The following is a 17469-nucleotide window of genomic DNA, read 5'->3' as shown; positions in this document are numbered from 1 at the left end:
TTTGCCTTGTGTCCCCAGAGCCCCTTCTGGTAGTTTGATTCACTCATCAGATGTGACCCCATGACCCGCCAGAGTGATTCAGGCCCCGGGTTGACAATGTGGCAGTCAGGTATAGGTCTCCTAATGATGAAAGAACAAAAAGACAGAGAAAAGTTAGAGAAATGCTTCTCCCTCATTCACTGGAAGCTTTGAAAAGTTTCTCACAGCCTTCTTTCCTCCCTGTTGTCGGTGCTCCCCTGGGTGTCTTGGCTAGGTGACCTCCCAGGGGTCCTAAGAGACCTGCCTTTCCGGGCCTTTAGTACCTCTCTGCCCTCTCCTTACTCACTGATCCTCTGGAAGTCACACTCTTGTATTTTCTTTACTGGAAAACGTGGTGCTGTAGAGAAAGACATAAACATGATTCCCCTGGTTTCATTTTCGTTTCTGGAAATGTTGGTTTCAACTCTCAATCTTTTCTTCCTAAGGGAGGGGCTCAAGTCAGAGGCTATTGTACTTCCTACTGCCTCCCATCCTGGGCCTCATTTCCCAGGCAGGACCGAAGTTTGCCAGTCCTTGCTCTCTACTGTGTCTGCCTTTATCTGGGCGAGGACAGTTCTCTGGATTGTTCCTGTGCTGGGGGCTGCAGGGAGCACTTCACCAGACTCTGCACTTTCTACTGCTTTAGTGGAAACATTCGGGTCGGAGCTCTGACCAGAAATGTCTTTTCTCTCTTGAACTGGTGAGTGAGCAAGCTTTTTGCACTTGCAGGGATGGGATGCTTGTTTTTTGTTTGGAGGCCTGAGGGGCAGGGCTGACTGTTGGAGACCTGTGGCTTGGTGCAGAAAGCCTGGTCATCCTTCTCAGGTGGTTAAGAGAGTGAGGGAGGGCTGAGAACTGCCCAGGGCTGGGGCAATAGTGGTGAGAATGGGAGGAGTGACTGGATTCTGGATAAATTTGGTCAGGTTGCAGGATTGGGGGTGTGAAGTGTGAGAGAAAGAAGATTATGCGGACAGCCCCATGTGCAAATGAGGGGTGGCATTGACATTATCTGGCAGGGAGAAGTCTATGGGAGGAGAGGGATGGGGGCTTGAGATAGGTTTGGTCTTGTTCCGTTACTAAAGATCATCCTAGACATACAAACAGGAGATGTTGTATAAACAATAGGATATTTAGGTCCAAGGTCAGGGCAGATGCCTGGGATAGAGAGATAAATTTGGGGGTTGCCAGCACATAGATGGTGCTGGACAACATGGGACAGGTTAAGATAACCTAAAGGGCTCATGTATGTGGAGCAGGGTCAGGACTGAGCCTGTTGTAGGGGAGGAAATAATTTTCCGCTACCCTTGTAGGTTCTTATGGCTGGTTTCAGAATTAAAATGCCATGAGGCAGATTAATAGAAGAAAAAAACAAATTTAACTTTGTATGTGCAGGGGTTCCATAATATGAGGCACACCTGCGTTCAGGCAATTGAGGCTTATATGCTATTCAGATTTCAGGAGAAGGGGTAGGAGTCTGGGACTTCAAAGAGGGAAGTCAATTTACAGGAAGATGGAAAAACAAATGTTTGGTACACAAATGTTTGCCATGCCATGCAGAAACAATGGGAAACAGAGAGGACTTTGATCAAACAGGCCTTGCTAAGTTTCCCCAAGTCTACCACACTAGCTCATAGTCTTTGTAGAAATCTCTGGTGGTAGCTCTTCTTCCTGAAATAGGCCCTTTATCTAAGTTCTTTTAGGCAGTTAAGGGGAAGGTAAAAGGTCTTTCTGAGTCATTGGTTTCTTAAAGATAATCATCCTAAAATAATCCTATGCCAAAGAGATACATTTTGGGACAGCAAATTTTGCTCCCCTATGCTATGGGCACCCCAGTTTCAGATCACACTGTGTGGGGGGACGTGCACACAAATCAAGGAGTGGTCAGCCACACCCACTTCCTGCTTTAGTTTAACAAAATGGTGTTGGGGAGGAGAAATTTTTCCTCTACCCTTCTAGGTTTCTGTGGCCGGTCTAAGAATTAAATTGACATGAGACAGATTAACAGGAAAAAAAAACAAATTTAATTGCTAAACCTATGAAAGAGGGCTCCAGAAGAATATTGGGTGCAGAGGCAGTCAGGCAATCAAGGCTATGTATTCATTCTGAGCAAAGGAGTTGGGGCTAAGGGTGTGGGACTTCAAAGGTGAGGAAGATAAGGCACAGGGTAATGGGAAGAGGAAATGTTTGGTAAATAAGTATTTGCTCTGCCATGTAAAGACAATGGGACACAGAGAGGAATGGGAACAAATAGGCCTTGGTAAATTTCCCAGTCTACATGTCTAGCTCATATTTTTTTAGTTATCTCTGGTGACAGCTCCCTTCTCGGAACAAGCCCCCCATCTAAATGCTTTTAAGCAGTTAAGGGGGAGGTAAAAAGGAAAACGTCCTGAGTCTTCTGTTTCTTAAAAATAACCAACCTAAAATAATCCTTATACTAGAGAAGCATTTTGTGGTGGCAATTTTATCCCCTACACTGGTCATTCATCTGATTTTTCTTTCACCTTTGAAACAAAATGTCTTCTCATTGCTCTAGTACCCTTCGTTTTTATGACTTAAAGGTCACATTTCAAATACATTCAAAATACCCTCTCTCCAGGCTGAGGTCCTTGATGCTAAGTGTAACAGAACATCAGAATGGGACTCATTCTTTCTTTCTCCCTATCAGCTGATACATGGCAATAATTGCTGCTCCATTTCAAGGTAAACCACCACAAAGATATTTCAAATCCGGTGGCCACAAACTAGTTAGACCACTGTCAAAGCTCTCACCTGAATAGCAGGTACAAAAGGGTTGGGGTGAGGGAATTTGTGAAGGGATAGTTTGAGGGAGATGTTAGGGTGTGGGATCCCCAGGGCAAAGATGGAGGGTGATGCCTCCTCCTCACTTCAAACTCAGAATGAGGGTTTTAGCAGGAGCTTTGGGAGAACAGCTAGAGGACAGAGAACTGGGTCTTTCCCAAGCCTGAGATATCTAAACGTGAAAGTCAGGTTAGCAAGATGTGGCAGGCGAGCCCAAGAAGGAGCTGGGCAGAGAGTATGTTGGGGTGAAGGGGGTGTCGTGTGGCCCATACGTCTGATCCAGGCCACATGCAGGAGAGAGCTGGTGTGAGGTCACCTCAGGGCATTTCTCAGAGGGCTACCTGCAGGAGGGACCAGTCTAGAGCGCGGAGTTGATGAGAGAAGTGTGGGATGTACATGCACACCTAGGAGTCATCAGTGAGTATGTGGTCTTGTATCATTGGGGCTGCAGGAGATGTGGGGGACCTGAGTAGACGGAACAAGGAGGTTCCCTAAGGCTGCACATCTCACCTCTCTTTAGGGTTCCCAAGGGGAGACAGTGTTTGTAAAGGGCTTCACCCCTGGATTGGGTGGTTTCACTTCTAGGGAAATGACAGGAGTGTCCGTTTTCAAATTATCTTGCCTTTTGTGACTCTAAAGCCCACCTTAAAACTCTCTCCTCTTTCTCCCAGTTCATTTCTCTTCCCATCACAGACTACCGCAGTCTTTTCAGTTTAATATGTGTCAGGATATTCATCTTGAACATATTTATTCATGTATATTAATGTATATATGTACCCATGAAAGCTATATAGTAATGCTTTATGTTTATCCCTTTAATTGTCCACAAAAAGTATTGAGCTTAAAGTCTGTTTTATAATAAAAATACCTATTTGGTCTTTGTCCACAATTCCTGGAAGGAGCTCCTAAAATTGTTGAAATTTCCAGTGATAGGAATGTCTTTTGTAAGATAATGAGATTATTGGGGCAGGGAGCCTACAGAGCGTCAGGATGGGGGCTGGTGGCCAGAAAGATCGAGCCAGAATTAAAGGGTTGGCAGTTTCAGTTCCTTCCTACCCTTCCTCCCTCCAAACTTCAGGGAGTGGAGGAGGGCTGGAGATTGAGTTCAATCATCAGTGGTCAATGACTTATTCAACCGTGCCTATGTAACAAAACATTAAAACCCCTAACAAGGTCAGTTTCTTACTTCCTAAACTCAATATTATTTGGGGCATCTCTCTATGTTGATGTGCATAGGTCTACTTTATATTTTCTGACACAGCAGTCAGTCAAATGTATATCCCATTATTTATTAATTATAAAAAGGACACAGTATTATGTAGGGTACAGACAACGCTGTTGTAAAAGAGGGACTCAAACATGGAGACGGAGCACCAGGGAAGGCTTTCCCTCCCTCTGAGGGCGGTGCAGTGCAGAGGTTAGCAGACTGCACAGCCGGGTGCTGGTTTCTTCTTGGTCTGGTAGAGCTCAGGCCCTTCCCATCTTCACAATCCACCATCTCCATGCCCTTGTCCCCATCTGTGTGTTTGTCTCTAGGGGAGCAATCTAATCTTCTCTGATTATCACATCAAGCTTGGCCCACGTTTCACTTGGTTCTCTCACTCCTCTGTCTCTCCCCTGGAAAGCAATCTCTATGAAATCAATGATTTCCATTCCTGAAGCTCCAGGGCTGGGACAGTGACTGGCACAGAGCAGACGCTCAATAAGAATTTGATTAGAGAATAAAGGAAAGAATAAAGAATGATTGTGCTTAGAGAATAAAGGGAGGATTTGCTTCTAGAATAAAGAAGTAAAGGAAGGAATTATTTGACAGTTCACATGCTGCTTTCATTCCCCCTGTGATTGCTTTGGGCTTATTGAGACCCCTTTGGTAAGCAAGTGATAGTTTCTGAAGATAGGAACTCAACATTACTGGTATTATATTTTCACAAGTCCCAAAGCCTTCACATCAGAGGGGAGGCTAGGCTAGGTTTTAGGCAGTGGAGTAAGGTGGGATACAATTATCCTTAAGCACAGTTACTCTCTGCTTAAACAACTAAGTTCAGGCCACACAGAGTCTCAAGTTAATACCTGTGGTTTGCGGTCAGTTTGAATGTTAGCCATGGATACAGGACTTTTCAGTAAGCTCAGAGCCGTTCACAGCACTAATGTCACTTTTGCCACCACTTAAGAGGTAAGCATCCATTCCATTTCTCTTGAAATAGTAGGCATGGTCAACAGCTAAGAGTTTGGTTATAAAATAGCCTGGGGATACATCAATTTAAAGTAAATTTTACAACAAGCAGACAGAAAGTGACATGTGGAGAAGTCCCTAATTTCACAGGACTGCTCCATGATTGCTTCTAGGTGAAGGTTTGGGCAATTGTCCACTCTTTCCCAACTGCTCCTAATGCTGGCTTTACATTCTCCCTCAGCCACCAGTCTTATGAATGAATCCAGGAGTAAAAGATGCATTTTACTTAGGAACCAAGTATACTCAACACACATGCACAGACACAGGCACATACCTGAAAAAGAGATTTTAGGGCTTCCCTGGTGGCGCAGTGGTTGAGAGTCCGCCTGTCGATGCAGGGGACACGGGTTCGTGCCCCGGTCCGGGAGGATCCCACATGCCGCGGAGCGGCTGGGCCCGTGAGCCACGGCCGCTGAGCCTGCGCGTCCGGAGCCTGTGCTCCGCAACGGGAGAGGCCACAGCAGTGAGAGGCCCGCGTACCGCAAAAAAAAAAAAAAAAAAAAAAAAGATTTTACCGCAGAATTTGCCATCTCTTCACTTTATTCAATTCCAGTGGGTAACTTAAAAAAAAAAAAAAAACTCTTGTTATAACCCACGAAATAGATTTCACAACTTCAGACAAGCAGAATGAAAACCACTCATTAGTGGATTTCCCATGCTGGTTTCTATATAGCTCCCAACATGCCCAGTTATCCCAAGTCCCAACCAAAGGGACCCATGGAGAAGTGTGGCCCACCTTGCACCAGATGTGGAATCTGAGGTATCAAGGACTTCTGTGAGCCCAGAATCCAATGTACATCAAGCCCCAAGTTTGTTCCCCATTTGGTCATTATCATGAAAGGCTGACAGAAAATCAACATGCTCGTTTATTCCAGGAAAGTATGATAAGCCTCAACATCATCAAAGGGCCTGGTACTGAACAGGACACATCTGGGAAGATGGTGTTTGAAAAGCTCCCACCTCACTAACATCATCTGTAAAGGGAAGAGTTGGTGCCCTGCAATAGAGATAGTTTCTCCAATGCTAATACACAATTAACCTGAGGGAGACTGAAAAGTCCCATTAGACATCTCATCGTTGAAAGCTTACCTAAGGTCCCTATTCCATGGGAGGTCCACCCTGGGGAACTAGTGGAGTCACAATTCCAGATGCCCCAGAAATGGCCGGTGGCTCCTTCTCCAGCTTAGACTCTAAGAGTGTATGAGTGGCACGTCCTGCCCTCCTTCTATACATGTGGTCTCCATCAGAAGACCCCGAATGCCAGGAACATGGAGATGGGAGGCACACTGCCTCCACACTGGAGGGCTGGATGGGTTTGAAGCAGCAAAGTATTTGTGTGCTGATGTGGTCCCTGAAGAATGTCAGAGAGGGGTCCTGCTATGAAAACTCACTGAAATGAGTAAGCCAGATGCCAAGTTCTCCTGTCCTGGTGTGGGCTCCACATTTCATGTCCTTACAGTAGCACAGTTATCAAACAAGTTCCATCTTAGGAGCCCTCTCCCTTACACACTCCTTGGAAGCAGAGGGTGACGGTGATTAGATAGATGTCAGTGGCCCTCATGGCATGTCACCCCTCCTTGGGGAACAGTCCTCTCCTCAAACAGAGGCAATTCCTTCTGGGACCATCCAAGTTCAGGTTGCTCTAGAAGGAAGGAATGGAATTGTGGAGGGTTGGGGTTGTCCTAGGGAGAGCTGAGGGAAAGGAGGGAAGAGGAACTGGGAAGGACAGTTGGTTGTCCTGCAGTTTTCTCCTTCAGCGGCCCCTCGGGGACACTGGAGCTCTCCTCTGGGTTATTTCTAGATCTGAATGCTGGCAGGGCCCCAGCTCCAGGGGGACTCAGGCAGCGGAAGTTTCAGTTCTATTCCTGGAAATGACTCTAGTTGTCCAGGAAAGGGAGTGCCAGTTTCCTTTCTGCATTCCGTAGTGGAGGGGGCACTGGCCTGAGCCAGACTCTGAGGCGTCAGTGTCAAGTTAGTGCACAGAGGCCAAGCACAGAGTTGGGGTGTCCTGGGTCCAGCCCTGCTGCTTCACTCTAGAGCCATGTCCTCAGATGTTGGTCCTCAGCTCAGTCCTATGTCCACCTTCAGCTTCACCGTCACCCAAACCCTGCCCCTTCCTGAGGCTCAAGACACTGTCTGCAGAGATGCTCCCTGGTGTTGCCCAGCTCACTCAGCACTTGGGTTCACTTGCTATCACCAGCTTTGCTGAGAGTGCATATTCTCCATCCACCATGACCTCCCTGCCGACTCCAAGCTCTGACCCCTACCTGCTGTCAATGCACCTGCTGGGGGCCTGAGACCCAGCAATGCTCACCACTGGCCAGGTGACCCTGGGCATCTGCCTAACATCCTAATGATTGTCATGTGCTCGCTCTCAGATCAGAAAGAAAAGATCAGAAGGGATCAGAAGGAAAAGCTCCCCAAGTCTTCTGTGGTCAGGAGAGAGGCCCCAGACAGAGGACAGTGTGAGTGTAACATAGTTAGAAGTTTTTCAAGGCTTACAATGCTTCCAAGGTTTGGGCAGAAATTGCAAACATCAAGAATAGGATAGGAAATTCTTATGCATCTAAGAGATTGTGAATTCAGTTTAGCCACCATCGATTCCTTCCCTGGGTTAGAAGAAGACAGTTGAAAGGTTGAGGAAAGGGGAAGGCAAAGATCACTTTAGTGAACTTGTTGCAAGGGGTGTGGCCAACAGTGAGGGCTGGATGTTCTTTTCTGGGTAAGATGATATCAGGAGATAAGAGGCTGGGGCTACCCACCTTGCCCAACTCTAAGGAGGAGGTAGCCGGCCTGCAGGTCTGGGCTGTGCCTGTCCCTGAGATTCCAATGGGGATGTCAGTGTGAGCCACCCATGGCCCCACCTACATGAGGGACAGTCACCACACCAGGGGCTTCAGCAGGATTGCACCTGTCCCAACTGAGTGTGTCTTTCCTACCCTTTATTGTTCCCATCCTTGTAATAGGGTCAGTAGGAGGAAGAAAGAGGGAGAAGCAGACTCTTTTCCTGGCCCTGCTGCAGCTATCTATCTCACTTGGTGGAGGCACTGAGCCAGGGCAGGAGAGATTTCAACTCTGTAAGTGTCTGCAAGTTGTTTATGAGACCAATTGGACTTTTGCTTACCTGAGTGGGACCAGGAGACAGTATATTTCCTGAGACATTCCTCCCCTCCTCCAACCAGGAAATGTGTGTTTTGCCTCTGTGCATTTCAGAGACCTTACTGATGTCCAGGAATAACTTCCCTGTCCTGAAGGTGTGATGTCCTAAGGAGACCGAGATATTAGAGGCCTAGTCTTGTCAGTCATCCACAGAACAGGGCCGAATTGCAACTGAAAAGCTCAGTAAATATTTGCAAGGTAACGGAAGGACCACACCCATTTTCAACTTTAGCAACACTTTTATAGTTAAGCCACTTGCAGAAGATTTTTCTGGAGGAACTCAGCCTGAACCCTGCTGGCCCACACCCCAGCCTGAGGGCTTAAGGCAAGGCATTTAAGGCCTGTCCTCCTTCCCTTTTCTCCTGTTCCCTGCTTTGCTTTGCTAGCATTCCCAGACCTAGTCTGGTCTCAGATACAGGCGTGACACAGCTTCTTGTTCAGCTCTCCAGCCTGCCCAGTTCCTGGTGGTGAAGTGATGACCATGCAAACATCATATGGGTTGAGGGCCTGCCAGAAGATGGAGAAACATGAGAGGAGGTGGCTCAACCAAAAAAGAGGCTGAATTTGGCTGCCTGCCTGGACCTTGTGAGTTCCTTTGAGTCCAGGTTCAAACGATTTCAGGCATCTAATAGACAGATTAGCCTGAAAGCAGAACCCAAACCTAGAAAAGGTTTTCAAAGTGTGGACCTAAAGTGCAATCAGCAACCTATATATGTCTCTTGTGGACTCTGCCCACATCATACTTTGGGTTCCTACTCCGTGCAGGGAGAAGGCACCTTGCCAGAGACTCACGGACCTCTGATGGGACCTGTTAGGAGTTTCTCCTGCAAAGGCAGAAGCCGTGCTTGAGTCCAAGAAAAATTCCATTTGGTAGGTACACAGTAGTGACCATGACATGCTGTGTCACCTCTTGTCCTGAGGAAGGTTCGTGTGATCTCAGTGGACTTAGGGCTAGAAAGTCTGACTACGGACCATGAGGTGTGCATTGAGGGCCATCACTGAGCAATGGCCGCTCCAGGCCAGAGCCTATGAAATGGGGCACCAGACTCAGAGTGAGTGACCCTCACAATGAGGACTGGCCCAGCCCTGGGGAACTCTGAGTGGTGTTTTTAATTAATACTGATGTTTTTTATTTTATTTTATTTATTTTTTGGCTACGTCGGGTCTTAGTTGTGGCACGTGGTATCTTTGCTGAGGCATGCGAGATCTTTAACTGTGGTGCACAGTCTCTTCATTGTGGCGCGCGAACTTCTCTCTAGTTGTGACGCGCAGGTTTTCTCTTTTCTATTTGTGGCGCACAGGCTCCCGGGTGCGTGGGCTCTGTAGTTGTGGCATGGGGGTTCCAGAGCACAAGGGCTCTGTAGTTTGTGGCATGCAGGCTCTCTAGTTGAGGTGTGCGAGCTCAGTAGTTGTGGCACGCAGGCTTAGTTGCCCCACAGCATGTGGTATCTTAGTTCCCTGATCAGGGATCGAACCTGTGTCCCCTGCATTGGAAGGTGGATTCTTTACCATTGGACCACCAGGGAAGTCCCCAGACTGAAGTTTTTAATTGGGTGTCTGTATGTGTTCATCTGCATCTACAGCTAGCTCTCAAATTCATTTGTGATCTTTCATCTCTGCCTTGCAGTTCTTTCTGCCTGGAATGACAACCTCTCTTGTCTCCACCTCCTCCCTCAATGATTTCTCTGTCTTTTTTCCATCATAGCATTGATTGTCTCTATGTGTCAGACAGAGTATTTCTCTGATGTTCCCAAACTATGGAAGTAGGGAGAGATTCATGACTGACTACAGAGAAAAGAATACATGCAGCACCAATTTGTAAGAACTGAGATATTTTTCTTTTTAAAATCCTTTGTTTACTTATATAATATGATGATCACCTACACACTGAACAACCATCCCAAGAAGTAGAATATCTTCAATAACTATACTTACCTATGTGTTCCTATTTACTCCATACTCTGTCACCAGCCCTTGTTTAGCAACTTCTTGAAGTATGTATTTACGATTCCTTTCTGTCATTTGTTGTGTTATCACTTACATATGCATGCCTTAACCATATTTTGTTGTATTTTCTTGAAGATTTATTTAAAGAGTATTCTTTTTTCCTACTATTTTTTTCTACCATTTCTACTAAATTCTATTTATTTTAAACTCAGTGTTGTGTTACTAAGATTTATTTCACTATGTATAACAATGGATCAGTGTTGTAGAGCTCAATTTATTTATCCATTCTCTGTCAATGGCTATCCTCTCCTTTCTCACAATAATGAAGACTGCTGTTAGAAACACATTTTACATGTCCCCTGTACATTTTTGCACAGTGATTCCTAAGTACCATGTTAGGAGTGGAAATGCTGGGTCCTAAGGTGCATGAATGTACAATTTAATAAAATTAATCTATATTTTTTTCATAGTGATTGTATTGATTTTACATTCCCAGCAGCTATATTTCAGAGATTCTACTGATTCACATTTTCCCTAGTACTCAATATCGTCCAACTTTAAAATTTTTCCGATTGAATTGATGTACAATGTCATCTCACTGTGCACAGTTTTGCATTTGCTTCATTTCTAAGGAGGATGCTAAACTTTCTGTGTGCTTATTGACCACACCTGTTTTTTTTTTTTTTTTTTCCTGAGAAAGATCTGTTCATTACCCCCCATGCCCTGCACTTCCATACTGGATTGTTTTGCTTCTTAGTGATCTCTAGCATTTTAAAAATACCTTCTTAGTATTGATTTTTAGTTTACGACATTTGTGCCAATATCTTCTCCACATATGTCTGGAGAATTTTTTACTGCCCTGAAGCATTTCTTTTCATGAACAGAAACTTTTAATTTTAATGTACTCTAAGGCACCCCATTTTTCAATCTTATTTATACAGTTATCTTCTGGGTATCTTGTTTAAAAATTTTTTCTGTACCCTAAGATCTGCTATATTTTCTAATAGAGTTTTCTATTTGAAGTTAGATCTTTACTCTTCCTCTAGAGTTGATTATCAAAAGTGATATAGGTAGGGAATCAGTAACATTCTCCAAATGGAAAACCAGTTTGTACAGCTTCATTTACTTGATAGTGCCTTCTTTACTCACTGACATTCCATGTACTGGGTTGGCCAAAAAGTGTCTTCAGTTTTTAAGTAAAAATAAAAGACACACTTTTCATTTTCACCAAGAGCTTTATTGAACAACATAGTCACCCTTTTGTTCCACTACCTTCTGCCATTTTTCAGGCAACTTCATAATTCCATCTGCCCAAAAGTTTGTCATCTTTTTGAGCAAAGAACTGCTCCAGGTGTCTTTTACAGTCTTTCAGGGAATTGAAAGTTTTTCCATTAAAAGAATTTTGTAAAAACCTAAATAATGGAAACCTGAAGGTGCAATGTCTGGTGAATATGGCAGAGGAATCAGAACTCCCCAGCTGAGCTGTAACAGGTTTTGCCTGGTCATCAAAGAAACATGCGGTCTTGCATTATCCCGATGGAAGAGTATGAGTTTTCTGTTGACTAATTCTGGATGCTTTCGTCGAGTGCTGCTTTCAGGTGGTCTAACTGGGAGCAGTACTTGTTGGAATTAATTGTTTGGTTTTCCAAAAGGAGCTCATAATAGAGGACTCCCTTCCAATCCCACCATATACACAACATCACCTTCTTTGGATGAAGACCAGACTTTGGTGCGGTTGGTTGTGGTTCATTTTGCTTGCCCCACGATCTCTTCCGTTCCACATTATTGTACAGTATCCACTTTTCATCGCCCATCACAATTTATTTTTAAAAAGATACATTTAAGTAGAGAATTACACGTGGAAATATGGTCAAGAAGGTTTATTTTAGCATAAGTTATGTAAGGATCCTAAACATCAAAGCGCTTAACATAACCAAGCTGGTGCAAATGATTTTCAGCATTTGATTTGGATATTATGAGTATGTCGGCTATCTCCCACATGGTATAACATTGGTTGTTCTCACTTAATGTCTCAATTTGATCACTATCAACTTCAACTTGTCTATCCAACCATGGAGCATTGTCCAGCGAGAAATTTCCAGCACGAAACTTTGCAAACCACTTTTGACATGTTCAATCAGTCACAGCACCTTCTCCATACACTGTACAAATCTTTTTTTTTTTTGCGTTTCAGTTTCATTTTTACCCTTCTTGAAATAATAAAGGATAATAGGCCAAAAATGTTGCTTTTTTCTTCCATCTTCAATATTAAAATGGCTACACAAAAATTCATCAATTTTGATGTCATTTTTTAAATGCACGCTGATATGACAGCTGTCACGTACACTCTAGGAAAATATTTTCAAATGAAGTTAAAGACAACTAAGTGCTACTAGAGCCATTTTATGGAAAAAACTGAATGAACATTTTGGCCAACCCATATGTCTCCCTTTCAACATAATTCCACATATGCCTGAGTCCAAGACAGGGATTGGTATTGTGTTCTGTGAGTCAGTTGGTTTATCCCTATGCCAGCACCCAAGTACAGCATTAAATATACTTTGTTTATTCTTATAATGTATAAAATATACATGAAAATATACCATACAAGGTATGGCAGGTCCTCCCATTTCCTCCTTGAAATGTGGGTTCTCAAATATCAATCAGATTTTCCAGCAGGAGAGGCTCAGGTTAGAAGGTATTGTACTTCCTGACACCTCCCCCTTCTGGGCCTCATTACTCAGGCAGTAAAGGCTTGCCAGCCTTTGTTCTCTACAGTGAGCACAGGAGCACACTGTGTCTGCATTTCCTGGTGAGAACAGTTCTGGGGAGTGTCCCTGCGCAGTCTCAGCATTTTCTGCTGTTTTAGTGGAAACATTTGGATCTGATCTCTGTCATAGGAAGTCTGTTTTCTCTCTGGAAAACATGCTCTATACCTGCAGTGGCCAAGGCCAGCTTTGTGCTTGGAGGGCTGAGGACAGGGCTGGCTGGTGGAGAGCTGGAATTCCATCCAGCAGTTCATGCCAACCTCTTTGAAGAACAGACAACCCCTGTGTCTGAAGATGCCTTTCCATTCTTTCATTCTTTCTTTCTTTCTTTGAGAAAGTTGTAAGAAAATTTGAGGGAACAGAATGTTTACTGGTTTCTCCAGTAGTAAACTATGTAATGTTTAATGTACACTCAGGGTTTTCTGATTCTAGCCTTTCATTACCATAGAGATATTTAAATTTCTTTGAGTTTTGGTAATTAATAGCAATGCAAAATAATTAGTTTCTTTGCCATTTCCTTACTCTGTGCAGGCTATAACCAAATACCACAGACTGGGTGCCTTATGAAGAAAAATCTATTTCTCATACTTCTGGAGGATGAAAGACCAAGATCAAGGCACATGTAGATTAGGTGTCTGATGACAACACACTTCCTAGATGAATTTCTTTTCTGTTTAAGCTCATATGTCAGAAGGGTTAAGCTAGCTCTTTGGGGTCTCTTTTATGAGGGCACTAATCCATTCATGATGGCTCTGCCCTCATGACCTAGGTCCACTTACTAATAAAATCACTTTGAGCATTACATTTTATCTATGAATTTATGGGGACACATTTAGTCCATAGCCCATATAGAAATACAATCTGTCTGTTGAGGTTCAATAGTCTTCCCACCTTCTTCTTAGAAGACAGCACTCTTGTCTCACTTTGACATTCATTTCAATATTCCTGAGCTATAAATGTGTCTCTTCTTTGGTATTCTCCTTTCAACTAACATTAATATCTTCTTATTTCCTTCATTAGTGATCAGTTAAATAAAATCTTTAACATGTATTCATTTTATATATATATATATATTTTTTTTTTTTTTTTTTTTGCGGTACGCGGGCCTCTCACTGTTGTGGCCTCTCACATTGCGAAGCACAGGCTCCGGACGCACAGGCTCAACAGCCATGGCTCACGGGCCCAGCCACTCTGTGGCATGTGGGATCTTCCCAAACCGGGGCACAAACCTGTGTCCCCTGCTTCGGCAGGTGGACCCTCAATGACTGCGCCACCAGGGAAGCCCTAATATTTTTTGATAGTCATGATTTTATTTTTTTTTTAAATTGTCTTTGCACAATATGTAGAATGGGGGTGGAGGGCATTCAGCACACCCCTACTGGACAGAACCCACTGGTAATACGTGAAACAATCTTATGGTATAAATATTTTTTAAATCACAGTTTCTTGGTATAACTTTCCTCACTCATAGTGAATGATAGGAAGTCCCATCAATATCATATTAATAATTTCTTTAAATTGCCTTTGTTTAATCAGATGCCCATGTTTCAAAACTGTGCTGAATTGGATAGGGAAAATTAGAGCTCTTATTTACTTCCTCTGCAACTTCCTGTCACATGTTTTAAGTTCCACCCAAACTGGTTCATAAAGTGAGATAAATAGACATTAAGCTGCCATGGGGTAACTATTACCACAATGACTATTTTCTTGGTTGTCCGCCTTATGGAACATACATCCTGGCGGGCAGGCCACCTGGTGGGCTTGTCTCTGTCTCCTGCCTCTCCCACAAGGCAAGTCCTGTCCTGATTTGCTGCAGGTTATTGGAAGTGAAGGTCTTCCTGAAAGTCGTCTGTGCTCACTAACGTGTTGGCCTAAGTGATTCTTCCTGCAGAATGGAAAGATGCTGGGCTCTGTATTCAGGTTTCAGGAAAATACAGACAGTCTATATTAGTTTCCCATTGCTCTGTAACAAATTACCACAAACTTAGTGGCTTAAGACAATATACGTTCATTCTTTTATAGTTTTGGAGGTGAGCAGTCAAAATGAGTCTTACGGGGCTACAATTAAAGTGTCAGTAGGACTGGTTCCTTCTGGAGGCTCCAGGAGGTAATCCATTTTCTTGTCTTTTCCAGGCTCGAGACGCTGCCTGGCATTCCTTGGCTCATTGCCCTCCCTCCATCTTCACTACAACCTTTGTTCCTGTTATCCCATCTTCTTTTCTGCATTTGGCCATGCCTCACTCTTATAGGGATGCCTGTGATTATATTTAACCCATGTGGACAAACCAAGATAATCTTTCCATCTGAAGATCATTAACTTAATCACATCTGCAAAGTGCTTTTCGCTATGAAGGTAACATATTCACAGGTTCTGGGGTTCAGGATGTGGACATCTTAGGGGCCATTATTCTGTCTCTACTTTGTCCTGACTCCTGGGACTTATAAATCATCAGCTTTGAAAACAGGTAGTCTTTTCTGTAGCAATGGAAACAAAAGTCATCAGGAAAAATAAATTAACTGTAGTAACATGAGTAAGTGTGAGAGATGGGACTGATCTGTTGAGACCACTGTGTTTCCTCAGCTGAACCTGCCTGTTCTGCTGCTTCATTCACCTTACCTCCTTATTCTCTTTCCTTTTCCACAGATCATCCAGAGTTAACTGGCATGGATTGGTTCACCTCATATTTCCTGTCAGGAAAGAATTTTGAGCAATTGGCCCAAAAATTTGTCCCTCACTACTCCACATTGATCAGCAAGGCAGTGGAGATCCTCTCTCAGGAAAGCGTTGAACGTATTCAAAGAGTCTTTCAGGAGGGGAAGCTAAAAGAGGTGGTTGAAGAGATTCAGGAAGCACTTCAGAAATCTGAGAATGCTCCCTTGAATGTGGCTGTGATTGGGCAATCTGGTTCTGGGAAGTCCAGTTTCATCAATGCCCTGCTAGGTCTTGGTCATGAAGAGGAGGGGTCTGCTCATGTTGGAGTTGTGCCAACTACCATGAAGAAAACCCCCTATCAATATCCAAAATATCCCAGTGTGACCTTCTGGGACCTGCCTGGAACTGGGACTCCCAATTCCCTTCCAGATCCTTATCTAGAAATTGTGGGAGATGGTGACTATGACTTTTTCATCATTATTTCTTCCTCACGGTTCAGCTCAAATGATGCTCTCCTGGCCCAGAAAATCAAGGAGAAGGGGAAGAATTTCTACTTTGTTAGAACAATGGTGGATGTTGAATTACATAGTGAAGAGAAAAGCAAACCCATATCCTTCAAAAAGGAGAGAGTCCTTCAGCAGATCCGAGATGACTACCTGGCTATTCTCAGCAACATCGGAGTATCTAATCCGTGTGTCTTCCTGGTCTCCAACTTTCACCCGGATAAGTTTGATTTCCCAAGACTGCAGGAGACACTGCTGCAGGATCTCCCTGCTCATAAGCGCTACACCTTTGTGCTCCAGTTGTCCAATTTGTCTGATGCTTTCATTGAGGTGAAGAGAGTTATCCTCAAAGAGAAGATCTGGCTGAATGCCCTGAAATCAGCTGCTTTGGCCATCATCCCTTTCATGGCCTTCTTCAGTGGCTTTGATTTGCCTAAACAGGAGAAGTGCTTGAACCTTTATCGAAGCTATTTTGGTTTGGATGAGCAGTCAGTGAAAGGGATTGCCCAGAAGCTGGGCACATCTGTGCAAGAGATCAAGAGCTCCACAAAGTCCTTGGATTTCTGGTTATTTGTGAAGAATGACAGTATAGCAGCAAAGGCCATGAAATGTGCTGAATCCTTTTGCTCAGTGAACGGAGGACTCCGATCTTCTATCTTTCAGTTTTTGAAAGTATATTTTCTACGTTTGAAATTCATCAATACGGTGGCTGATGATGTTAAAATGCTATTGCATAAGACTTTAGAGAGCTGAAGTCTAAGAGAATGAGGCAGAGATGGGTAGAGTTGCCTAACCGAATAACAAAAGGGCTTCAGGTCTTGTGTTCTCTGGGTGGGAGCAGGATCCTCTTCTACCCACCACCAAGGCCAACACTACCCTAAAGTAAAAAGATTGTCTCACTGTTGGAAAAAGACCATTGCTCCACATTGATGCTACACTGCAAGTAAAGGGGATTTGACCATAACCTCTTTTCTGTACTCTCTAAGTTATTTTGCTCTAATCATGACAGATATGCACCATATAACTTTCATTAATCTCCTGGTGTTATAAGGTATTTTTCATTTGCAAGTTTTACTCTGATAATAAATATTTGGTAGTAATTAAGGTAACTGTTATCTATCGGCTTTTTATGAATTATTATCCCCAGTCATCATTTCAAGACCATCCACCAAAATAAGGGAAAATACACAACTATGGGAATATGGCCAAGTGAATAGTTGATGATGTGTATGGGGAACCACAGCAAGTAGAAGAAGAGAGGATTAGAGAAATGGTATAGAATGTAATATTTCTAGATAATGTTAGAGATAAAAGGGAGGGAAACCAAGTCAGCGTTTATATCTCTAGGACTTTTTCAACACTGGATGGGTTAAGAGACCAGTGAACAGG

General features: G+C 43.7%; 1 protein-coding gene across 1 annotated transcript; it reads left to right on the top strand.

The window, feature by feature from the left end:
* Positions 1 to 541: 541 nt before the first annotated feature.
* On the top strand, positions 542 to 17185 carry LOC308616471 (interferon-gamma-inducible GTPase 10-like). The gene is made up of 2 exons (XM_081232703.1): positions 542 to 718; positions 15569 to 17185. Exon 2 carries the CDS (start codon positions 15589 to 15591, stop codon positions 16831 to 16833), a length of 1245 nt encoding a protein of 414 aa, XP_081088829.1. The 5' UTR covers positions 542 to 718; positions 15569 to 15588; the 3' UTR covers positions 16834 to 17185.
* The last annotated feature ends 284 nt before the right edge of the window (positions 17186 to 17469 follow it).

The sequence above is a fragment of the Mesoplodon bidens genome (assembly GCF_964165515.1).
Source record: "Mesoplodon bidens genome assembly, chromosome: 4".
NCBI lineage: Eukaryota > Metazoa > Chordata > Mammalia > Artiodactyla > Ziphiidae > Mesoplodon > Mesoplodon bidens.
The sequence above is the reverse complement of the archived record's forward strand: the minus strand, read 5'-3'. Positions and strand labels throughout refer to the sequence as shown.

Coding starts and splice junctions, on each gene's coding strand:
- LOC308616471 (XM_081232703.1), top strand. CDS start 15,589: ATGGATTGGTTCACCTCATATTTCCTGTCAGGAAAGAATTTTGAGCAA.